Source organism: Lycorma delicatula, chromosome 11 (genome assembly GCF_047948215.1).
Source record: "Lycorma delicatula isolate Av1 chromosome 11, ASM4794821v1, whole genome shotgun sequence".
NCBI classification, from domain to species: Eukaryota; Metazoa; Arthropoda; class Insecta; order Hemiptera; family Fulgoridae; genus Lycorma; species Lycorma delicatula.
The window spans coordinates 81,419,765-81,440,483 of NC_134465.1; the positions used below are offsets into that span (position 1 = coordinate 81,419,765).

Below are 20,719 nucleotides of genomic sequence, written 5' to 3' on the forward strand. Positions count from 1 at the left end.
TTTTATTATATAAAACTTATGTCCACTTATCATAAATATAAATCATTATTTGTGTATACTATATAGTAATATATTTCTCTTTACTAATATCAGGAATGAAATGGTTTTAGGTCATTGAAATACAAGTTTGTTTTCTTTAAAATATCTGTAAATTCTAGGACACTGTTTTAATTTTAGCTTACTTGTTAAATCAATGAATAATAGTGAATACAATGAATCATTTTTAATTGGTGCTGGAAATTGATCATTTTATAAATTAATAACACAAATTAAATTTTTTAACTCCAATTTTATTAAAAAAACTAATAAAAATTACTTTTTTTTAATATATATATAAAAAAAAAAAACAGTGGTACTAACCAATATCATTAACTGTCATCTCTCATATTCTGTAACAGTAGAAAGTTACTGAATAATAGTTCATTTTTTTTATCAGTCTTTTAGTGATGCTACATTATGTCGTGCATGGGTTGATAAAGGTTATTCATTTAATTTTATTAAAATAACAAAATTATCTTTTACTTGGATAACTTTTTTTTATTTTACAAGGAAGTTGGTAGTTCTTTTATGTATTGCCGAATAATGAAATTAATAATAACAGTATTGTACTTGTGACTGTGGGCATATTTTTCTTTTAAGTTTAAAATAACGAACAATTCTTGTATGTTTTTCAAATTATAATTTATTGTAATTTCATTTGATAGATTAACAAAAAAATTAAATAAAATTATAGATAAAGGTTAAACCTATTTTTTATTATATGGAAAAATGTACATAGCAAGCAGTTGTTCCAATCCCATAGTGCATTAATTAATGATATAACTCATTGGCACAATGAGAAAAATTAAACATAGTACATACTGGTTTTGCTTATGATTAAATTTATCATGCAATAATATAAATTTATATACTAGCATAATTACAATTAATTTTCCATAATGCTAATAGTATAAAAATTAAATTTATGTATATATATTTAAAGATTTTTTAAACGTCTTTTCTTTTTGAAAGCAAGAGATTTTTTCTCCTCAGTTTTTATAACTGGTTTGACTTCAGTTTTACCAATTGGAAAATAAGTTTCATCATCGCTTTCTTCCTGAAACAAAAGTATTTATTTAAAAGAAATAATAAGACATATTTAGAAAACTATGTAATAAATTATGAGAGCTATTCAGAAATTGAGTTCTAATTGCTTGTTTATAATAAATATATATAATATTTGTAATTCAACAAGGATATTGAGATAGTGCATGAAAGAATTTCTTATAAATACAGTTTATTACTCTTAAATAATAGATACAAAATAGCAATTCAAATTAATCACAAAGTTAATTTAGTAATAATTAAATTATTAATATTAAAATGCAATTCCAATTTACTAAAAACTTTACATTAAATAATAGAAACTAATATTGAATTAACAGTAAGATAACTATAAAAAAAAATCAACAATTCACTCAATGCAAGAATAATTCATTTTTACTGTTTATAAAACAACTACTGTACACTTTATAAATTAATAGAATACTAATAGAATACTCACAGATAACTCATCAGTTGTTTTCAACTACTGCCGAAAATGGAATACTTGTAATTCACTCATTCTTACCATTAACAAGGTTCAATTGTCAATGGATTTTGTAGCCATTAGGTACTAAACGTGTGAAAAATAAATCTTGTCATGTGCCTTACTCTTGGTAGAAATGACAATAATATTCTATTTTACCAGTCTTTGCTTCAACAGCACAAAATAGAATGACAGTAGATAAGCATGTAGAAATTACTGGTGGTTATGCACTGTGTTGTTAGCTACAGATTTATTTCTAACAGTTAATTGGAAGTTCATTTTTGGAATAGTTCTGTAAAGAGAGCTTATGAAAAAATTCAATAATTTATTTGAAAAGTATAAAAAAAATTCTACACTTTTTGACTAATATATTAACGTGTCAGATTTTATAATCAGATGTGATGGCTTTGAAACTGACTGCTGTTTAAAAAATACCGTGATAATAGGATTGGAAGGCTCTAAATGTTGATAATAACAACCTTTCAGTTTTATGATTATCAATGTAGAGGCTCCTGAAATGTCACAGCCCCTCTCAAGAATATTAAACAATCTGTATCAGATGCCCACTAAGTAAAATTAGGAGTTAAGTGGTTTCATGTTCCCTTTTCTGAGACAAATATACTATTACACATTAGTATTCCAAGTCTATATAAATGCTAGTGATGATGTAAAATTTTACAAGTAAAAACTTTCTCAGTACAGTACATCACAGTTACTGGTTGACTGTATGTGACCATTATTACTCACAGAGAAAGTGACTCCAGTCGGTACCTCTTTTGACATAATCTGACCTCAGTTCATATAAATATATTACCTTAAATCATTATTCCCTACATATTCACATATGTCGGGTTATGTTATGGTGAATTAATAATCTGTTAAAAATATATACTACTGTCTGTTTTCAATTAACAAATTATGCACGCTGTTTCTAGTAGGTGTAACACAATACATTTTAATCAGTTAAGAGGTTAGAATAGGTGTCTTGATATGTTGTATCAAATATTGAATCCTATTGTAAAAATTACTTACCTCTTCATCATAAATAATTTCATTTGCTTTCTTTGATTTACTTGTTTCTGGTTTTACTGTAGTCTTTACATCAGTTAGTTTTTCTTCTTTCATTACCTTCTTTTTTGGTGTTAATGCTTCTTCAAACACTCTTAAACAACAATAAATCAAGTAATATATTATGAATGAAAAAATTTTTTTTGTCTACTTTAAATAATAAAATTCTATTCTTTCAAGTGGTTACCTTACTAGCACTTTGTTTATTATCAATAAATACAAATCAAAGAACATTACAAGTAATGAATCATAATATCCATCTTCAGTTATAGTAGTAAACATATTACTTATGCTGTAATAGTAATTACTAATTACATATATATATATATATATATATATTATATTAATCCGATCAAAATAACAGAATTAATAAAATAAAATAAGATGACATCTACCTTATTCCATAATCCAAGCAAGAGCGCTTTCACGAGTACCTTGTGTCATCAGTTGCTCTATAATTCTTCAAATCTTTCCTTGATTTTAATTTTTTATTAATGACTTCATATTTTGTATAAATGCAATTTTTAATTTTAATTAACAATTTAAAATTTTGAATATAAAAAAAAAGTTTAGTTTTATTTCTGTCTTGATTTAATTGGAAAAGGATCTTTTAACAATTTTAAATCTCAATTTGAATTTTAATGTGTAATTTGCAACAAAAGATTTGAAAAATTATAAAGCAACTGATGATGCAAGATACTCGCGAAAGCGCTCCTGCTTGGATTATGGAATAAGGTAAGTGTCATCCTATTTTATTTTATTTTATTAATTCTGTACTTGGGTTGATCGGATTAATATAATTTGTATAGTGCAGGAATATGATTCCCTAAAGGATCAATTTTAGAAAAAGAAAAATATATCTAATGTTTAATATAGATTAAATATTTTTTCCTAATAAATTAATAAAAAATAATTAATCTTATATGTAAGTACACAAGTAATGAATTACGTAAAAAAAATTATTCTACTTTTAAGTACAATTCTGATTTAGACATTCTGATATATGGGACTGTACCTCTCTACCGCCTTGACCGGTTGTAACCAAAGTTAAGTCACAACAGTGACCCATATTCAGAAGTCATTGTACAAAATTTCATTATAGTTATTCAGTAGATATCAAACAAAACAATAACTGATGAAAAAAAGAAAAAAAAAAAGTATTATCCCCACCCCTGAATACTCCCCTAGGGGAGAAAAACTCCCCTACTACATAGCTAAAGTGACATACTAATGTAGTAGAATCATCTAATTAGTATAAGAATCTAAGTTTGAGTTCGGAAACTATAAAAAAGGAAAAGTTGTTAACCCCCCACCCAATTTATTGCCCTTTATTGGGCTTTGAATAAGACCAAAAACTATCAAAAAATATCTTGGCTACTTAAGGAACATTAAATTATGTAAAAAAAATACATCTATCCTTTGAGCAATATTTTGAAATATGAATCTCCCTGCTCCCTTGATCGATTGTGACCATAATGAATTGGCATCAATGCTCCATATACAGAAATAATCATGCCAAATTTCATTCAAATTTGTTCATGAAGGATGAAGATGTCAAGCAAAAACAGACCAATATACATACTTTTATTCTTCTGGAGTTTTTCAATTGTAAAATTGTTTACTTTTTTCTTAAAGGGGTCATGAAATTTCAAGATTTACGTGTTCCTTCATTAAATTTTTAGCATACTTTACTTTATATAGTATACTGTACAGCTGCACAGTATAACTTTATAACTGTGAAAGTTAATATATATTTTTTGAAAAATTTTAAATTTTTTTAGTGTAATTTAATGCTTTTATTACTATTTAAGTTTTATTACCTTACCTTCAACAGCAAAACTGTCATTTGGGTGATGGTCTTATAAAATTATCTGCTAACTACTGCAGACAGTGCTGATAACTGAATCCTAATGAACAAAATCGTACACACTGTTATTACAACCTCACAGTATTATTTCTTCTTTTTTATTTTCTACACACCGGTTTGAAATTTTTCTTTTGGATATTTTCTTTTTCTGAATAGAATTTATTTTTGTTAAAATGCTAAGATGGTTTTTTTGTTCAGAAAAAGGGCCCATTTTCCAGATTGTTCACCTATTAAAACTGAAAGATAAAATAAAATTTAGTTTCCTCTTGAATGGGGAACTTTGTACATAATGGGATTTAATTACCTATAACCACAGCAGATGCTACTGATATAATTTACAAAACAAATCCGATAATATCCTTGAGCTTTTGCAGTGAATAATTTTCTAAAATTAAAAAAAAAAGTAGTAATAATAAATTAACCAATTTAATGATTTAAATAATAAATTTAAAACATACTTTTTTCTTTTGGCACATTCTTCATAAAGTTCTGCACATGACTCTTCAAAATATAAAAATGGAAACTGTAAATTTTTTAATGATCTGCTTTCTCCATTAGTAGAACAATTTTCTAAGAATTTCTGTTCATTGAACGGTTCAGTAATGACACTTTCTGAAAATTAAAGCAATCTTTAGGAAAATTTTAGTTTATTTGCTTATTATTATACAATGAAATAGTGTTAAATCTTTATTTTGATCACATGAATACATTATGAATGGATTGATTATAGTAGACCACTGCTCCAGTAATTTCCTGGGCAGCATCACAAAATATATAATTAATTATAAAATAAAAATTGTTGCGATTCATATATGAAATTAAATTAAATTATGAAGTAATTTACATACTTGTACATGAAGGTAATAAATATAAAAAATAATACAAAATTATTAACAATTTATTTTGTAAAGTATAATGAAAAATATTTGAGTACATATTGTATATATACTTTGAACAGAAGTATAGAAAATTCTGAGCGTCTTTAATTAGCATAATTTTAAAAATTCTTAGAGAAAAAAAACTTTTTATGTATTTTAAATAAACTGAAGAAACATTTTTTAAATACTGTAGTTCAATAATAAATTGATAAAAAATGGCAATGGCAGCATAATAAGGCCTTTTCTCATAAGTGATGTGTTATATTGAGTTATATGAAAACAGCTCTGTTGTGTGATTTGATAGAAGTGGATATTGTTTGTTATTTCTTAATAAGTGGTTATTCTTTTTAGCAAAAATAACACATTCAGTTGTTATTACATGAATAATTTTTTTTACATAAAGAATCATTAAACAAAACTGTTTTGAATTTGGGTGAGATTCAAAAGCTGTATACATAGTCTAAGTTAGTAAAGTTTCTAAAGAACTCTAACATAAAGCATAACTTTTTCACATTAATATTTTATTATGGATTATAAAAATCCTGCCAAACAGTTTACATAAAATGGCTAATCATTTAGTAATTTTAAATATATTTAAACAAATTTTATTAACAAATATTGATAATAATAATAATAATTGCCATAATGTGAGAGGCAAAATAATTTAATAGTTGAAAAAAATATGGCCCATTTGTTTGAAAATATGCTATACAGTAATTCAATAAAAGCCACTTAAAATTGATTTATGTGGATTTTTTGCAAGAAAAAAGCATATTACAATATTGTTAGTTCTTAGATTAGGTTTTATTAGGAATAAGAGGCTTAGCTTTAACAACTGAGCAAATTGGCTTTTAGTTAAGACTTTGTACAATCCTCAATAACAAACAAAAGTACTTGGAGTTCAATAGACAGAGTCACTATCCCACTACACCCAAGAAAGCAGTGGAAAGTGGCTACCCTATCAGCTATTAGAATGTAATGTTATTGATGGAATGAAGATGGTAGCTGACCTGATTCCCATTGAAGGGATAAAGGATAAGTAAAGGAGATGGAATATGAAGAGATGAACAACCCACAGAGGAGCTGCATTAGACTTGTAGATTAGAGAAGTAGGAGTAATTGGAGGAAACATTGTAGTTATGATAATATTACACATATACATTAATTATAATCAGGAACATAACCAGTTCAAAACGGAAGGGGCAGCTTTCTGAATGTAATCTCCTTCATTGGGTAAGGGTAGTCCATGAGGAGGGGGGTTACTATGCAATAATATATAATAACAAAAGGAAGAATAAAATATTTATTTAAAAAATCTAATTTTGTAACAATAGTTTGCAAGGATTCGATGCAAATTGACTGACTACAGCTTCAACTAATTGCTCCTCATTAGTGAAAACCCATTGTTGGAAAATGCTTAACATAGCTAATCCATTTAACCTGTTTTCACCAGCGGTGCTTCTTAGCCGTGTTTTAATATGATGAAGGGAACTAATTGAAGCTTGATAGTACTTAATGTGCAGGACTGTGAAAGTAATATCAGCACAGCCTTTCTAACAGTCATATAAAACGATTTGCTCTTTTATAACCTCAATTATGTCTGGCACTTCCTGTTGCATCTGAGAAGCAGCAGTGGTATGTTGCTATGAAGTCCAGTGAGTTGACTTTGGATAAAGTTCGAGAAATTGAATAACATGCCAATGTCTTGTGGCAAGTTAGATGGGATGAGACAGAGTGTGGGTATTACATGCATGATCTCTTTCCAAATGTTGTTGGTTTGCGGACGCCTCTTGGGTACACTCTAATAAATATGTGACGCAATTTCTTTCTGGTCATGGTACTTTTAGGAACAGACTGCAGAAATTCGGCCTGGTAGATTCTGAGATGTGTTCTCAGTGTGGACAATTGGATGACACCTACCATGTTTTTTATGAATGCTAGAAGTACGAGTTAATGCGCATGGAGACCATCTGTCAGCTTGATAATATCGACTCGATGTTGGATCTGCGTGTAAACTGGAGGAGCCAGGCCAAATGGGGCAATAGTGGAGAGTTTTATAGTATACTTAACAAAAGAAAGGATCACTGAGGAGATGTAGAGCCGTGGTTGGATTTCTCTTGTATTATGTTTTGTTTTATAAATTGTTTTTTGTTTTGTTTCAGTGTTAATGTGATGTTATTGTTCCATGTAGTATTTTTATGTTTCGTGTTGTGTGTTGAACTCACTTTTACCTTTTACGGATAGGTAGTTTAGTTCCTTTGTTTAGTTAAGTTCTTTCAGTCACTTAAGACTCTGTAAAATGTGTTTTGTTTTGAGTTCATTAAATAGTAGTACACCGATGTAAATGTCACTCGTCGCATCGGTGGGATCCTGGCAGAGACGGACTGAAATATGTCAAAAGCCGAGGTTTTGGAGATGACCTCTGGTAAAGCCATAAGGGCTAGGAATGTAGGGGGTGGTGGAGAATGTCTTTCCCCTATGGGGGGTCAGCATGTACCTCATTCCACATTTTGAACCACAATTCCTTTCTCCTTCAACTTCTAAATTGTAGAAAGTTACACAAGATGACTTCATCTTGTGTAATGAATGGAGTGAAAGTACTTACTTTCACTCCATTCATCCAATGAAACACGTCTGATGTTAATTGGATAGAAATTTATCAGTGGAAATGCAGTTAATTTTTCTGCAGAAAATCTTACTTCTAAAGATGATATGGAATCTTTTCTAAAATTTGGTTGGATTTTTGGCTGAACGATTGCTTCTATGCTTCTGTTGGTCAGCAATGGGGGTGCTGGTTATATCAACATTCAAATACATTGCAATGTCGCCTGTTTGTTTAAAATGGTAGTTGTGGTGTTCTCCACATTTTCCCGATTAACTCCTAGCATGTCAAGAATAGTTTGAATGTGCTAGTTGGCCTTGACTGTGTCAAAAACACAAAGGCAAATGTTCTTCAATTGAAGGGCATTTGCTATGGGTTTCATTATAGCGGAATACTTAGCAATTAATGCTAGTGACACAATAAATGAAAATCTACACACTGCTGCATCTATTTGATAAGCATTTTTTCTTAATGCTGCATTTCCCTCTTCAGCTAAGGTCTCTAATGCATTTACAATACCAACGAAGTGATCCTTAAAAATACAGATGCTCTTTTTTTTCTCTGATCACCTAGTCACAGAATCTAGAAATGCTAACAATAAGCTTGTGTCCTAAACGGACTTGTGCAAAACTGTTATATCTGTTTGATAGTTCTAATGCAGTTTAAAATTTCTGGAAATGTTTAAGTCATTCATAACAAGGTTAAGTGTGAGTAGGGCTATGGAATTAGAAGTTTTTTTTGTACTTTTGTCTCAAGATCGCCATGTCATGTCATGTCTTTTCCAGACATGGTGGAACATCTGTTGAAGCCTAACCCCACACGCTTATCACGGTCTAGGTTTAAGTTTGTCACAAAATCTTCAATGGTTTTGGCAGCACTCTTGGTGTTAAGTACAAGCTCTACAAAGTCTAAAAATTCTTCTTTGATTTTGTTGGCCTTTTCATTGAAGAAATGTAATCCAGCTGTTATTTGCCAGGAATATCCCTGGTTTTGTCAGCCAAAATGCTATAAACATTTTTTTTTTTTTGTCTTCAGTCATTTGACTGGTTTGATGCAGCTCTCCAAGATTCCCTATCTAGTGCTCGTTTCATTTCAGTATACCCTCTACATCCTACATCCCTAACAATTTGTTTTACATATTCCAAACGTGGCCTGCCTACACAATTTTTTCCTTCTACCTGTCCTTCCAATATTAAAGCGACTATTCCAGGATGCCTTAGTATGTGGCCTATAAGTCTTCTTTTAACTATATTTTTCCAAATGCTTCTTTCTTCATCTATTTGTCGCAATACCTCTTCATTTGTCACTTTATCCACCCATCTGATTTTTAACATTCTCCTATAGCACCACATTTCAAAAGCTTCTAATCTTTTCTTCTCAGATACTCCGATCGTCCAAGTTTCACTTCCATATAAAGCGACACTCCAAACATATGCTCTCAAAAATTTTTTCCTGACATTTAAATTAATTTTTGATGTAAACAAATTATATTTCTTACTGAAGGCTCGTTTCACTTGTGCTATTCAGCATTTTATATCGCTCCTGCTTCGTCCATCTTTAGTAATTCTACTTCCCAAATAACAAAATTCTTCTACCTCCATAATCTTTTCTCCTCCTATTTTCACATTCAGTGGTCCATCTTTGTTATTTCTACTACATTTCATTACTTTTGTTTTCTTCTTGTTTATTTTCATGCGATAGTTCTTGAGTAGGACTTCATCTATGTCGTTCATTGTTTCTTCTAAATCCTTTTTATTCTCGGCTAGAATTACTATATCATCAGCAAATCGTAGCATCTTTATCTTTTCACCTTGTACTGTTACTCCGAATCTAAATTGTTCTTTAACATCATTAACTGCTAGATGCATGTAAAGATTAAAAAGTAACAAGAGATAGGGAACATCCTTGTTGGACTTCCTTTCTTATTAAGGCTTCTTTCTTATGTTCTTCAATTATTACTGTTGCTGTTTGGTTCCTGTACATGTTAGCAATTGTTCTTCTATCTCTGTATTTGAACCCTAATTTTTTTAAAATGTTGAACATTTTATTCCAGTCTATGTTATTGAATGCCTTTTCTAGGTCTATAAATGCCAAGTATGTTGGTTTGTTTTCCTTTAATCTTCCTTCTACTATTAATCTGAGGCCTAAAATTGCTTCCCTTGTCCCTATACTTTTCCTGAAACCAAATTGGTCTTCCATTAACCCTTCTTCCACTCTCCTCTCAATTCTTCTGTATAGAATTCTAGTTAAGATTTTTGATGCATGACTAGTTAAACTAATTGTTCTGTATTCTTCACATTTATCTGCCCCTGCTTTCTTTGGTATCATGACTATAACACTTTTTTTGAAGTCTGACGGAAATTCCCCTTTTTCATAAATATTACACACCAGTTTGTATAATCTATCAATCGCTAACTCACCTGCACTCCGCAGTAATTCTACAGGTACTCCGTCTATTCCAGGAGCCTTTCTGCCATTTAAATCTTTTAATGCTCTCTTAAATTCAGATCTCAGTATTGTTTCTCCCATTTCATCCTCCTCAACTTCCTCTTCTTCCTCTATAACACCATTTTCTAATTCATTTCCTCCGTATAACTCTTCAATATATTCCACCCATCTATCGACTTTACCTTTCGTATTATATATCGGTGTACCATCTTTGTTTAACACATTAGATTTTAATTTATGTACCCCAAAATTTTCCTTAACTTTCCTGTATGCTCCGTCTATTTTACCAATGTTCATTTCTCTTTCCACTTCTGAACACTTTTCTTTAATCCACTCTTCTTTTGCCAGTTTGCACTTCCTGTTTATAGCATTTCTTAATTGCCGATAGTTCCTTTTTACTTTCTTCATCACTAGCATTCTTATATTTTCTACGTTCATCCATCAGCTGCAATATATCGTCTGAAACCCAAGGTTTTCTACCAGTTCTCTTTATTCCACCTTAGTTTGCTTCTGCTGATTTAAGAATTTCCTTTTTAACATTCTCCCATTCTTCTTCTACATTTTCTACCTTATCTTTTTTACTCAGACCTCTTGCGATGTCCTCCTCAAAAATCTTCTTTACCTCCTCTTCCTCAAGCTTCTCTAAATTCCACCGATTCATCTGACACCTTTTCTTCAGGTTTTTAAACCCCAATCTACATTTCATTATCACCAAATTATGGTCACTATCAATGTCTGCTCCAGGGTAAGTTTTGCAGTCAACGAGTTGATTTCTAAATCTTTGCTTAACCATGATATAATCTATCTGATACCTTGCAGTATCGCCTGGCTTTTTCCCCCGTTCGGATCTCCGGGTGGGGACTACTAAGGAAGGGGTCACCAGAAAATTAAAAAATAACATTCTACGAGTCGGAGCGTGGAATGTTAGAAGCTTAAAAAAGGTTGGTAGGCTAGAAAATTTAAAAAGGGATGTAGAAAAGGTTATGAAAGGGCCCGGGAAAACTTTGTGATACAATCTGTGTAAATATATAATAATTTTTATGAGGCTGTTATTCTTTCACGCAAAATCTACACGGCCGATCGAGGTGAAATTTTGTACTAACATAGGTTTTATAACCGAAAAGAATTTACGACTATTACCGTAACGAAATATTCCATCGTTTCATGACGGTAATCGTTTAAATTGCTTGCGGTAACAACCGGATTATGTTCCTTTCCTATATTTAAATTTACTACGGTCAAACCGTTGATCGATCGAATTCTGACACCATTTACAGTTTTTGAAATTAAATTTTCTACAAAAAAAGGTCTCTCTCTATCTTTTGCGATACTATTTGGATTATCGGTAAATATACCTTTGAATGTTCGGCGTACATTCCTTTAGACTTGCCCTTTAGATTCAAACAACTTCAGTTTTCAAATAAAGTCGCTTGCTTTATGCTCATGTAGAAACAACGTATATATATATATATTCCAGAGAGAAGAACTGTAATTCTGTATGCAATTTCAGCGTTTAGATTAAAGAAAATTGGTCATTTTCTTGTGGTGTTTGTCGGATAACGCTATGAATCGTGCAAAGTACATTTTTACCCGTACGAAAGAAGAGTAGAAATAACGCTCAATTACAGTTATTTTTTTTAATAGTTTTCTTATGTTCGAAATCCTATTTAGATGAAATTTAGTAACTGAAATCTGATAAACTTCCCGTTATCCAATCAAGATGAAATTTCACGCGTATGCAAAACACGTGTTTTGCATTTCACGTGTGTCATCTAAACAGGATTTCGAACATAAGAAAACTATTAAAAAAAATCATACACGTTTGGCACGAATGATAATATAATATACCATATTTAATATCGTTCTAAAACAAACACGTCGAACATTTGTAAAAACATATTTATTTGTTTACTTACGAGTAACAAATCATATGTTTCGGTAACTAAGGGTGTGTTGTGGCAACGAAACGATTTTGTTACGATTAGAAAATGGATTTGTTACTATCAACTGTCGTTACTGATTTTTTACTGTAAGTTATCTGATTTTGTTACGACGACAAACCGATTTTTTGTCGTAAGCAAATGAATTCTGTTACTATAACAAAATCATTTTTCTTCGTGTAGTGTAGATTCTCATCGGAACAAAAGATGAAACTAGAGTACAAAACAAACAAAAAAACTGCAACACACCGTAAAATACGGTCGGAGAAAAGCTTTTCGCCTTTTCGCTTTCATTCGTTCAGATGAATAGCGAGCGAATGAAAGCGAAAAGGCAAAACGGGCGAGATTTGACGAGTTGATTTTTAGCGGGCGAAAGTTGAGTTTTTATTTTATTTATTACGCGCCCGCTACTAGAGTAAGAAAGAATGAGAAAAAATTATAAACCGATGTGAACGAATCGATAGCATTTGAACGAACAAGCGAAGGCGGGAGACCAAAAAGTAAAAATAAATAAATTTAAAAAATGGTATTCTTTTAAAAAAATTTCTCTAAAAAGTAGGAAATAATTTTTCAGTAACTGTAATATAATCAAAGTAATTTTCAATATTTGTAAAAAAAAAATCCATTGCGGCTCATAAAATTTTACTGAAGAATTGGAATAGGTGTTCTGCGAGGATTAATAAAGGTAAAAATGCGAACGAACGTAAATTAAAATGATAAAACTAAGTAATATTTTGTGAGCGCAAAATTTTTACTAATGTTGAAAATTTTTACAAATTACAAATATTTTCTAGTTTTTAGAGCAATTTCGTTTTAAAAGAAACCCATTGTTTAACAATTTAAAAAATTTTTTGTACGTAAATATATCAAAAATAAGATACACACCCTTTTGGGGCATAACTATCAATATTCCTGCAGAAGTAATTTTTAAAATGTTATCAATATCCTTTTATGTAAAATTTTACATACACGCGCGCGCGCACACACACACACACACGTTAGGATTCAGTATGTAGCATATGTAAGCATTATTAGTGGTATGTATTCCTGGTTGAAGTCTTTGTTACGTATGTTATTTTATTCAGTTTTAATTAAAAAATCACTGTTAGCATTTACACTTAACATTGGCTAATATAATATAATTCTGGAAGAATATTTATATTGAAATAATTTTTTTATACGTATAATAAAATAAAAAGTTTGTTTTTAAAAAAAATATTTATCGTTAAGAAATAACTGTGTATATGTGTGTGTGTCTATCTCTCTGCGCGCCTGCGTGTTACATGATAATTAGATGTACAGTTAAACCCACCTAGGTCTAGTGGTCCATATTTTACATGGATTTGAATACTAGATCGTGGATACCGGTGTTCTTTGGTGGTTGGGTTTCAATTAACCACACATCTCAGGAATGGTCGAACTGAGAATGTACAAGACTACACTTCGTTTACACTCACGCATATCATCCTCATTCATCCTCTGAAGAATTATCTAAACGGTAGTTACCGGAGGCTAAACAGGAAAAAGAAAAAGATGTACAGTTAAACCTGCAAAATATTCGACATAATATTGATATTTTTATTTGATGATAGATTTTAACAGTTTGTTAGTTATAAAGTTTAAGTTTGTGCAAATATCTTTTTAATAACATTTTTCATTATCCATCATAATCACTTTCTCCGTTACTTTTACTATAGTTTTATCAGTGCTTTCTTGATGAGTATTTAAAATCATAATCCATACATAGTTATACCTAAAACAATATTACCCTAAAATATGTAATTGGTTTTTATACTGCAAGATAAAAATTATTAAAAAAAAAAACAGACTACTCCTGATTGTACACATCTACCTAGAATAACAAAAAATAGTCGAGCGAGTTTTTCTTTATTTTAACGGCATTTTTTTCAGATTCATTAGTATAAAAAAATTAGGGTTCAAATACAGAGATAGAAGAACAATTGCTAACATGTACAAGAACCAAACAGCAACAGTAATAATTGAAGAACATAAGAAAGAAGCCGTAATAAGAAAGGGAGTCCGACAAGGGTGTTCCTTATCTCCGTTACTTTTTAATCTTTACATGGAACTACCGGTTAATGATGTTAAAGTACAATTTAGATTCGGAGTAACAGTACAAGGTGAAAAGATAAAGATGCTACGATTTGCTGATGATATAGTAATTCTAGCCGAAAATAAAAAGGATTTAGAAGAAACAATGAACGGCATAGATGAAGTCCTACGCAAGAACTATCGCATGAAAATAAACAAGAACAAAACAAAAGTAATGAAATGTAGTAGAAATAACAAAGATGGACCACTGAATGTGAAAATAGGAGGAGAAAAGATTATGGAGGTAGAAGACAACTTATTATCTCTATTTATTGCGTTATCTCTCAACTTATTATCTCTATTTAATGCCGTCTCCTCTTGAAACTCTTACTTTAAATGTATAATGTACTGAATTCTGTTTTCCAATTTACAAAATCCCCACACAGATTTAAACTTTACTGTATGTGTGGAGAATGTAGTTCCTGAATTCGAGAAGTTTAATATATTTTTCATATATGGAGTGTGTCGATGAATATTAGTTTTCATACTTCTCTTATTTGATTCAGTACTAAATACAGGTAGTATACAGAGTGTTTATAAAAACGAAAAAACTTTATACCAGCATAAGTCCAAACACGCTTAGTTTACAGGCTATCCATTTTCTATTTTTAACATAAAAATTTATTTATCAGATATAGGTAATCATAACAAAATCATGGTTTGTGTACGGCTACAGTACTTCCAATTTTAAATTTACAAAAATAATAAATGTAATCTCTCAATCCATTTCAAAATTGCGGTCATGTAATCTTTTTAATTGTTAATATCTTTGCAAGTGAGTCACACTACATTAAAATACCAGTTTTCATTTTCTCCCAAAGAAAATAAAATAACTGGACATGATATCAACTGGAATAATTTTACTAGCGTTACTGTGTAATAATTTTGAAAATATTACAGTATATAAATTATCATTGAAACCTTGAAAATATTACTTAATATTTATCACGCTGTTGACTGGATTTTGTAAACCTATCAGATTGTTATAGCACATCTAGAAGCACATCAAAAGGAGTATAATGTAACACGACTCTTTATAAATTACTTTTCAAGTTTTATTTGTTATTTATTATTATTATGCTTTTACGGCCAACATGAGACCATTTAAGTCAATTTTAGTTGGATCTTTTCTGAGAAAAGCGTGTTATTTTACTCTTCCGAACTGCCCAGTATTTCTTCATCCGTTCAGATCTTGCTTTCTTTTCTTCATCCGTAAACACCCTCTTCGTTGTATTTTGTCGTTTGTCTAAATCTAATGCTTTTGTCTTTTAGCTTTGTAACTTTTCCAGTTTTATTCTGTAGGTCGGTCTGGGAAATTCCCAATTCTTTCATATCTTCTCTAATTTCTTTGATCCATCCTACTTCTAGCTTTTGGAACCACAGCTTTTCAATTATATTTCTTGACGGTCTTGTTTCCGGTGTCCTTATGAGATGACCAAAGAAAGAGATTCTCTTTTTCCGCATAGTATCAGTAACAGGCTCTATTTCTCGATACACCACCTCATTTGGCACAATCCACCATCGGTCTTCCTTTTGGTGTTTTTTATCGATACACGTTCTGACAATTCTCCTCTCTATTTTCAGAATTTTATCGATTCGGTTTTTCTGAGTGATTTTGAAAAGGGTCTCGCTTCCGTAGGTGACTTCTGGCTGAACTACAGTTTTATAACGTTTAAGTTTTGTTTTAGCGGAAAGGCATTTTTTGTTATATGTTGACCGAGTTAATTTTTGGGATTTAATCATTTTATTTGTCCTGTTTTGGCATGTCACTTTTTCATTTAAATTATACGTAAGTTATTATTTCCCCTAGATATTTAAATTGTTTTACTATTTTAATTTTCTGATTGTTTACCATAATGTGCTCTATTACCAGAGGATCTATGGCCATTAGTTCAGTTTTTTCGAAAGAGATATGAAGCCCTATCTTTTGTGCTAGGTTTTGAAGGCTCATGATTTGCGTTTTGGCTTCTTGAATATTATTTGCTAAAAGAGCGAGGTCATCTGCAAATCCTAGGCGATTTAGTGCGATGGAGTTTTTCCTAGTACCCATTTTTATATTTTTGGGATTTATTTCATACCATTTTCTCATGACAAATTCGAGGGCGCAGTTAAAAAGGAGTGGTGAGAGGCCGTCTCCTTGCCTCAATCCAGTTTTTATGTAGAAGGGTCGAGAGAGTTCACCTCTGAATTTTACTCTGGACTGGGTATCGGTTAAAGTTAATTTTATCATGTTTACGAGTTTAGGGTGAAGGCTCAGGTTTCTCAGAATATTCAGCATGGATGGTCGGTGTATACAATCATAGGCCCTTTTAAAGTCGACGAAGGTGATTATTAGTTGTTTTTTCCGTCTTTTATATAAGTCCATCATAAGTTTTAGGAATATTATTTATTATTATATCATGATCGTATAATTTTCATATAGCATTGTTTCAAAATAATTTACTGCTCTAAAATTCTTATAATTTATCCAAAACACCTACTGGTGAAAGAATTAGGAAAAAGACAAAAAAAATGAAACATATTATTATTTCCCTATCCAATATAGATAATGTATGTAATATACACTAGAAGAATATACACTTGGAAAAAGCCAGGCGATACTGCAAGGTATCAGATAGATTATATCATGGTTAAGCAAAGATTTAGAAATCAACTCGTTGACTGCAAAACTTACCCTGGAGCAGACATTGATAGCGACCATAATTTGGTGATAATGAAATGTAGATTGGGGTTTAAAAACCTGAAGAAAAGGTGTCAGATGAATCGGTGGAATTTAGAGAAGCTTGAGGAAGAGGAGGTAAAGAAGATTTTTGAGGAGGACATCGCAAGAGGTCTGAGTAAAAAAGATAAGGTAGAAAATGTAGAAGAAGAATGGGAGAATGTTAAAAAGGAAATTCTTAAATCAGCAGAAGCAAACTTAGGCGGAATAAAGAGAACTGGTAGAAAACCATGGGTTTCAGACGATATATTGCAGCTGATGGATGAACGTAGAAATTATAAGAATGCTAGTGATGAAAGTAAAAGGAACTATCGGCAATTAAGAAATGCTATAAACAGGAAGAGCAAACTGGTGAAAGAAGAGTGGATTAATGAAAAGTGTTCAGAAGTGGAAAGAGAAATGAACATTGGTAAAATAGACGGAGCATACAGGAAAGTTAAGGAAAATTTTGGGGTACATAAATTAAAATCTAATAATGTGTTAAACAAAGATGGTACACCGATATATAATATGAAAGGTAAAGTCGATAGATGGGTGGAATATGTTGAAGAGTTATACGGAGGAAATGAATTAGAAAATGGTGTTATAGAGGAAGAAGAGGAAGTTGAGGAGGATGAAATGGGAGAAACAATACTGAGATCTGAATTTAAGAGAGCATTAAAAGATTTAAATGGCAGAAAGGCTCCTGGAATAGACGGAGTACCTGTAGAATTACTGCGGAGTGCAGGTGAGTTAGCGATTGATAGATTATACAAACTGGTGTGTAATATTTATGAAAAAGGGGAATTTTCGTCAGACTTCAAAAAAAGTGTTATAGTCATGATACCAAAGAAAGCAGGGGCAGATAAATGTGAAGAATACAGAACAATTAGTTTAACTAGTCATGCATCAAAAATCTTAACTAGAATTCTATACAGAAGAATTGAGAGGAGAGTGGAAGAAGGGTTAATGGAAGACCAATTTGGTTCAGGAAAAGTATAGGGACAAGGGAAGCAATTTTAGGCCTCAGATTAATAGTAGAAGGAAGATTAAAGGAAAACAAACCAACATACTTGGCATTTATAGACCTAGAAAAGGCATTCAATAACATAGACTGGAATAAAATGTTCAACATTTAAAAAAAATTAGGGTTCAAATACAGAGATAGAAGAACAATTGCTAACATGTACGGGAACCAAACAGCAACAGTAATAATTGAAGAACATAAGAAAGAAGCCTTAATAAGAAAGGAAGTCCAACAAGGATGTTCCCTATCTCTGTTACTTTTTAATCTTTACATGCATCTAGCAGTTAATGATGTTAAAGAACAATTTAGATTCGGAGTAACAGTACAAGGTGAAAAGATAAAGATGCTACGATTTGCTGATGATATAGTAATTCTAGCCGAGAATAAAAAGGATTTAGAAGAAACAATGAACGACATAGGTGAAGTCCTACTCAAGAACTATCGCATGAAAATAAACAAGAAGAAAACAAAAGTAATGAAATGTAGTAGAAATAACAAAGATGGACCACTGAATGTGAAAATAGGAGGAGAAAAGATTATGGAGGTAGAAGAATTTTGTTATTTGGGAAGTAGAATTACTAAAGATGGACGAAGCAGGAGCGATATAAAATGCTGAATAGCACAAGTGAAACGAGCCTTCAGTAAGAAATATAATTTGTTTACATCAAAAATTAATTTAAATGTCAGGAAAAAATTTTTGAGAGCATATGTTTGGAGTGTCGCTTTATATGGAAGTGAAACTTGGACGATCGGAGTATCTGAGAAGAAAAGATTAGAAGCTTTTGAAATGTGGTGCTATAGGAGAATGTTAAAAATCAGATGGGTGGATAAAGTGACAAATGAAGAGGTATTGCGACAAATAGATGAAGAAAGAAGCATTTGGAAAAATATAGTTAAAAGAAGAGACAGACTTATAGGCCACATACTAAGGCATCCTGGAATAGTCGCTTTAATATTGGAAGGACAGGTAGAAGGGAAAAATTGTGTAGGCAGGCCACGTTTGGAGTATGTAAAACAAATTGTTGGGGATGTAGGATGTAGAGGGTATACTGAAATGAAACGACTAGCACTAGATAGGGAATCTTGGAGAGCTGCATCAAACCAGTCAAATGATTGAAGACAAAAAAAAAATTGCTTCATCAATCTCTTCGTATACACACTCTACCTCATCATCATCATGGGCGCTTGTAGGCATATAGACGTTAACAATCGTTGTCGGTTTAGGTTTTAGGCTATAAACATAAGCTTTTTTAACCCTTGTAATGATGTGATCCCTGATTATAGTGTCACATAGATCAGTTATTTAATTTTGGATGATAGGCAATTGGTATGATGTGTTTTTCAGTTCATGCTCAAAATGGTCTTTTAGTTGTGATTCACCTGCTTTAATAAGAAAATTGCATAATTTGATAAGTACGTCTTCACCCAGATTTTTGCCTCTAGGAGGAAATTATGTATGATGGAAAAAATGATGCAGCAAACAGTTGAGAACAGTACTTTTTTTGTGTTTTTTATTTATTTTTGTGAAGACTGGTGAAGTTGGATGTTCACTGGTTCCCGTGAATGCCTCCGTGAATGATTTTGCAGATTCCATTGCTGTCTGATGTCCCTGGGACTGTACATGTGCTTTGTAAGAATCATGCATGTCCTTAATGAAAGGTCTGATGAAAAAAGAACCCAAACCACCTCTCATTGTTCTGACTGATAGTGAAAACAACACATAATATTTACAGAAAGCACCTTTGAGTTGCCTTGAGTAAGCTAGCGATGGTGAAAGTGCATCCAGCCATTGGTGACTGAATTTCCTCTTGTGTTGTTTAGCATCTGTCACAAAATTGTAGCTCTTCAAAAGTCCAAGAGATTTTCCAAATGTACCGGCATAGTGCTTGCCAGGCCGAAGAATTTTCCACTGTCATCTTTATGACAACCTTGACTGCAATTTCACTTTCACTATGTTCCACATTGGTTTGAATCATAGAAGAAGGCCCTGTAATCAAAGTGTTTGAACCAAAGGGTGGTTGTACTTCCTTGTCCTCATCTGCATTGCTGCTGCTGGTATTTTATTTTGTTTTAAATTCATCGCAAAAAAATAAATAAATTTCATTTGCCCCCACGCGATATGCTGATGATTATAATAGTAGTGCAATCTTTGAATTTCAGCCAATGCTACTCTGTCGTACCAGCCCCACCATATCAGAACATGTTCTTTGATGTATGAATGATTTTCATTCTCTAGAGAAAGGTACCTTCAAGCACTTCTATTAAATTATGGAAACTGTAGCTGCCCAGATCTAAAATGAGGATTATTACAGTTGTGAATTAAACCAAGTGATAATAACAAAAAAAGACCTTGACTTAGACATGAACTTCAAGAGGTAGCATCTGGAAATTTATTAAAAACTTAATTAGTTCAATAAGATCCAGATGTATCAGCATTTATGGTAAGAGAAATATAATGGTGCTGATTCAAGGAATAAGAAAAAAGAGACAATATTTACTGATCTTAAAACTA

The 20,719-nt window shown here is 31.4% G+C and overlaps 1 protein-coding gene across 1 annotated transcript; it reads right to left on the minus strand.

The window, feature by feature from the left end:
- Positions 1-665: 665 nt before the first annotated feature.
- LOC142331981 (uncharacterized) lies at positions 666-19,852 on the minus strand. The gene is made up of 4 exons (XM_075378031.1): positions 19,705-19,852; positions 4,961-5,114; positions 2,600-2,729; positions 666-1,096 (listed from the first exon to the last, which is right to left on the minus strand). The coding sequence occupies exons 1-4, from the start codon at positions 19,850-19,852 to the stop codon at positions 977-979; spliced, it is 552 nt and encodes a 183-aa protein (XP_075234146.1). The 3' UTR covers positions 666-976.
- Positions 19,853-20,719: the final 867 nt, after the last annotated feature.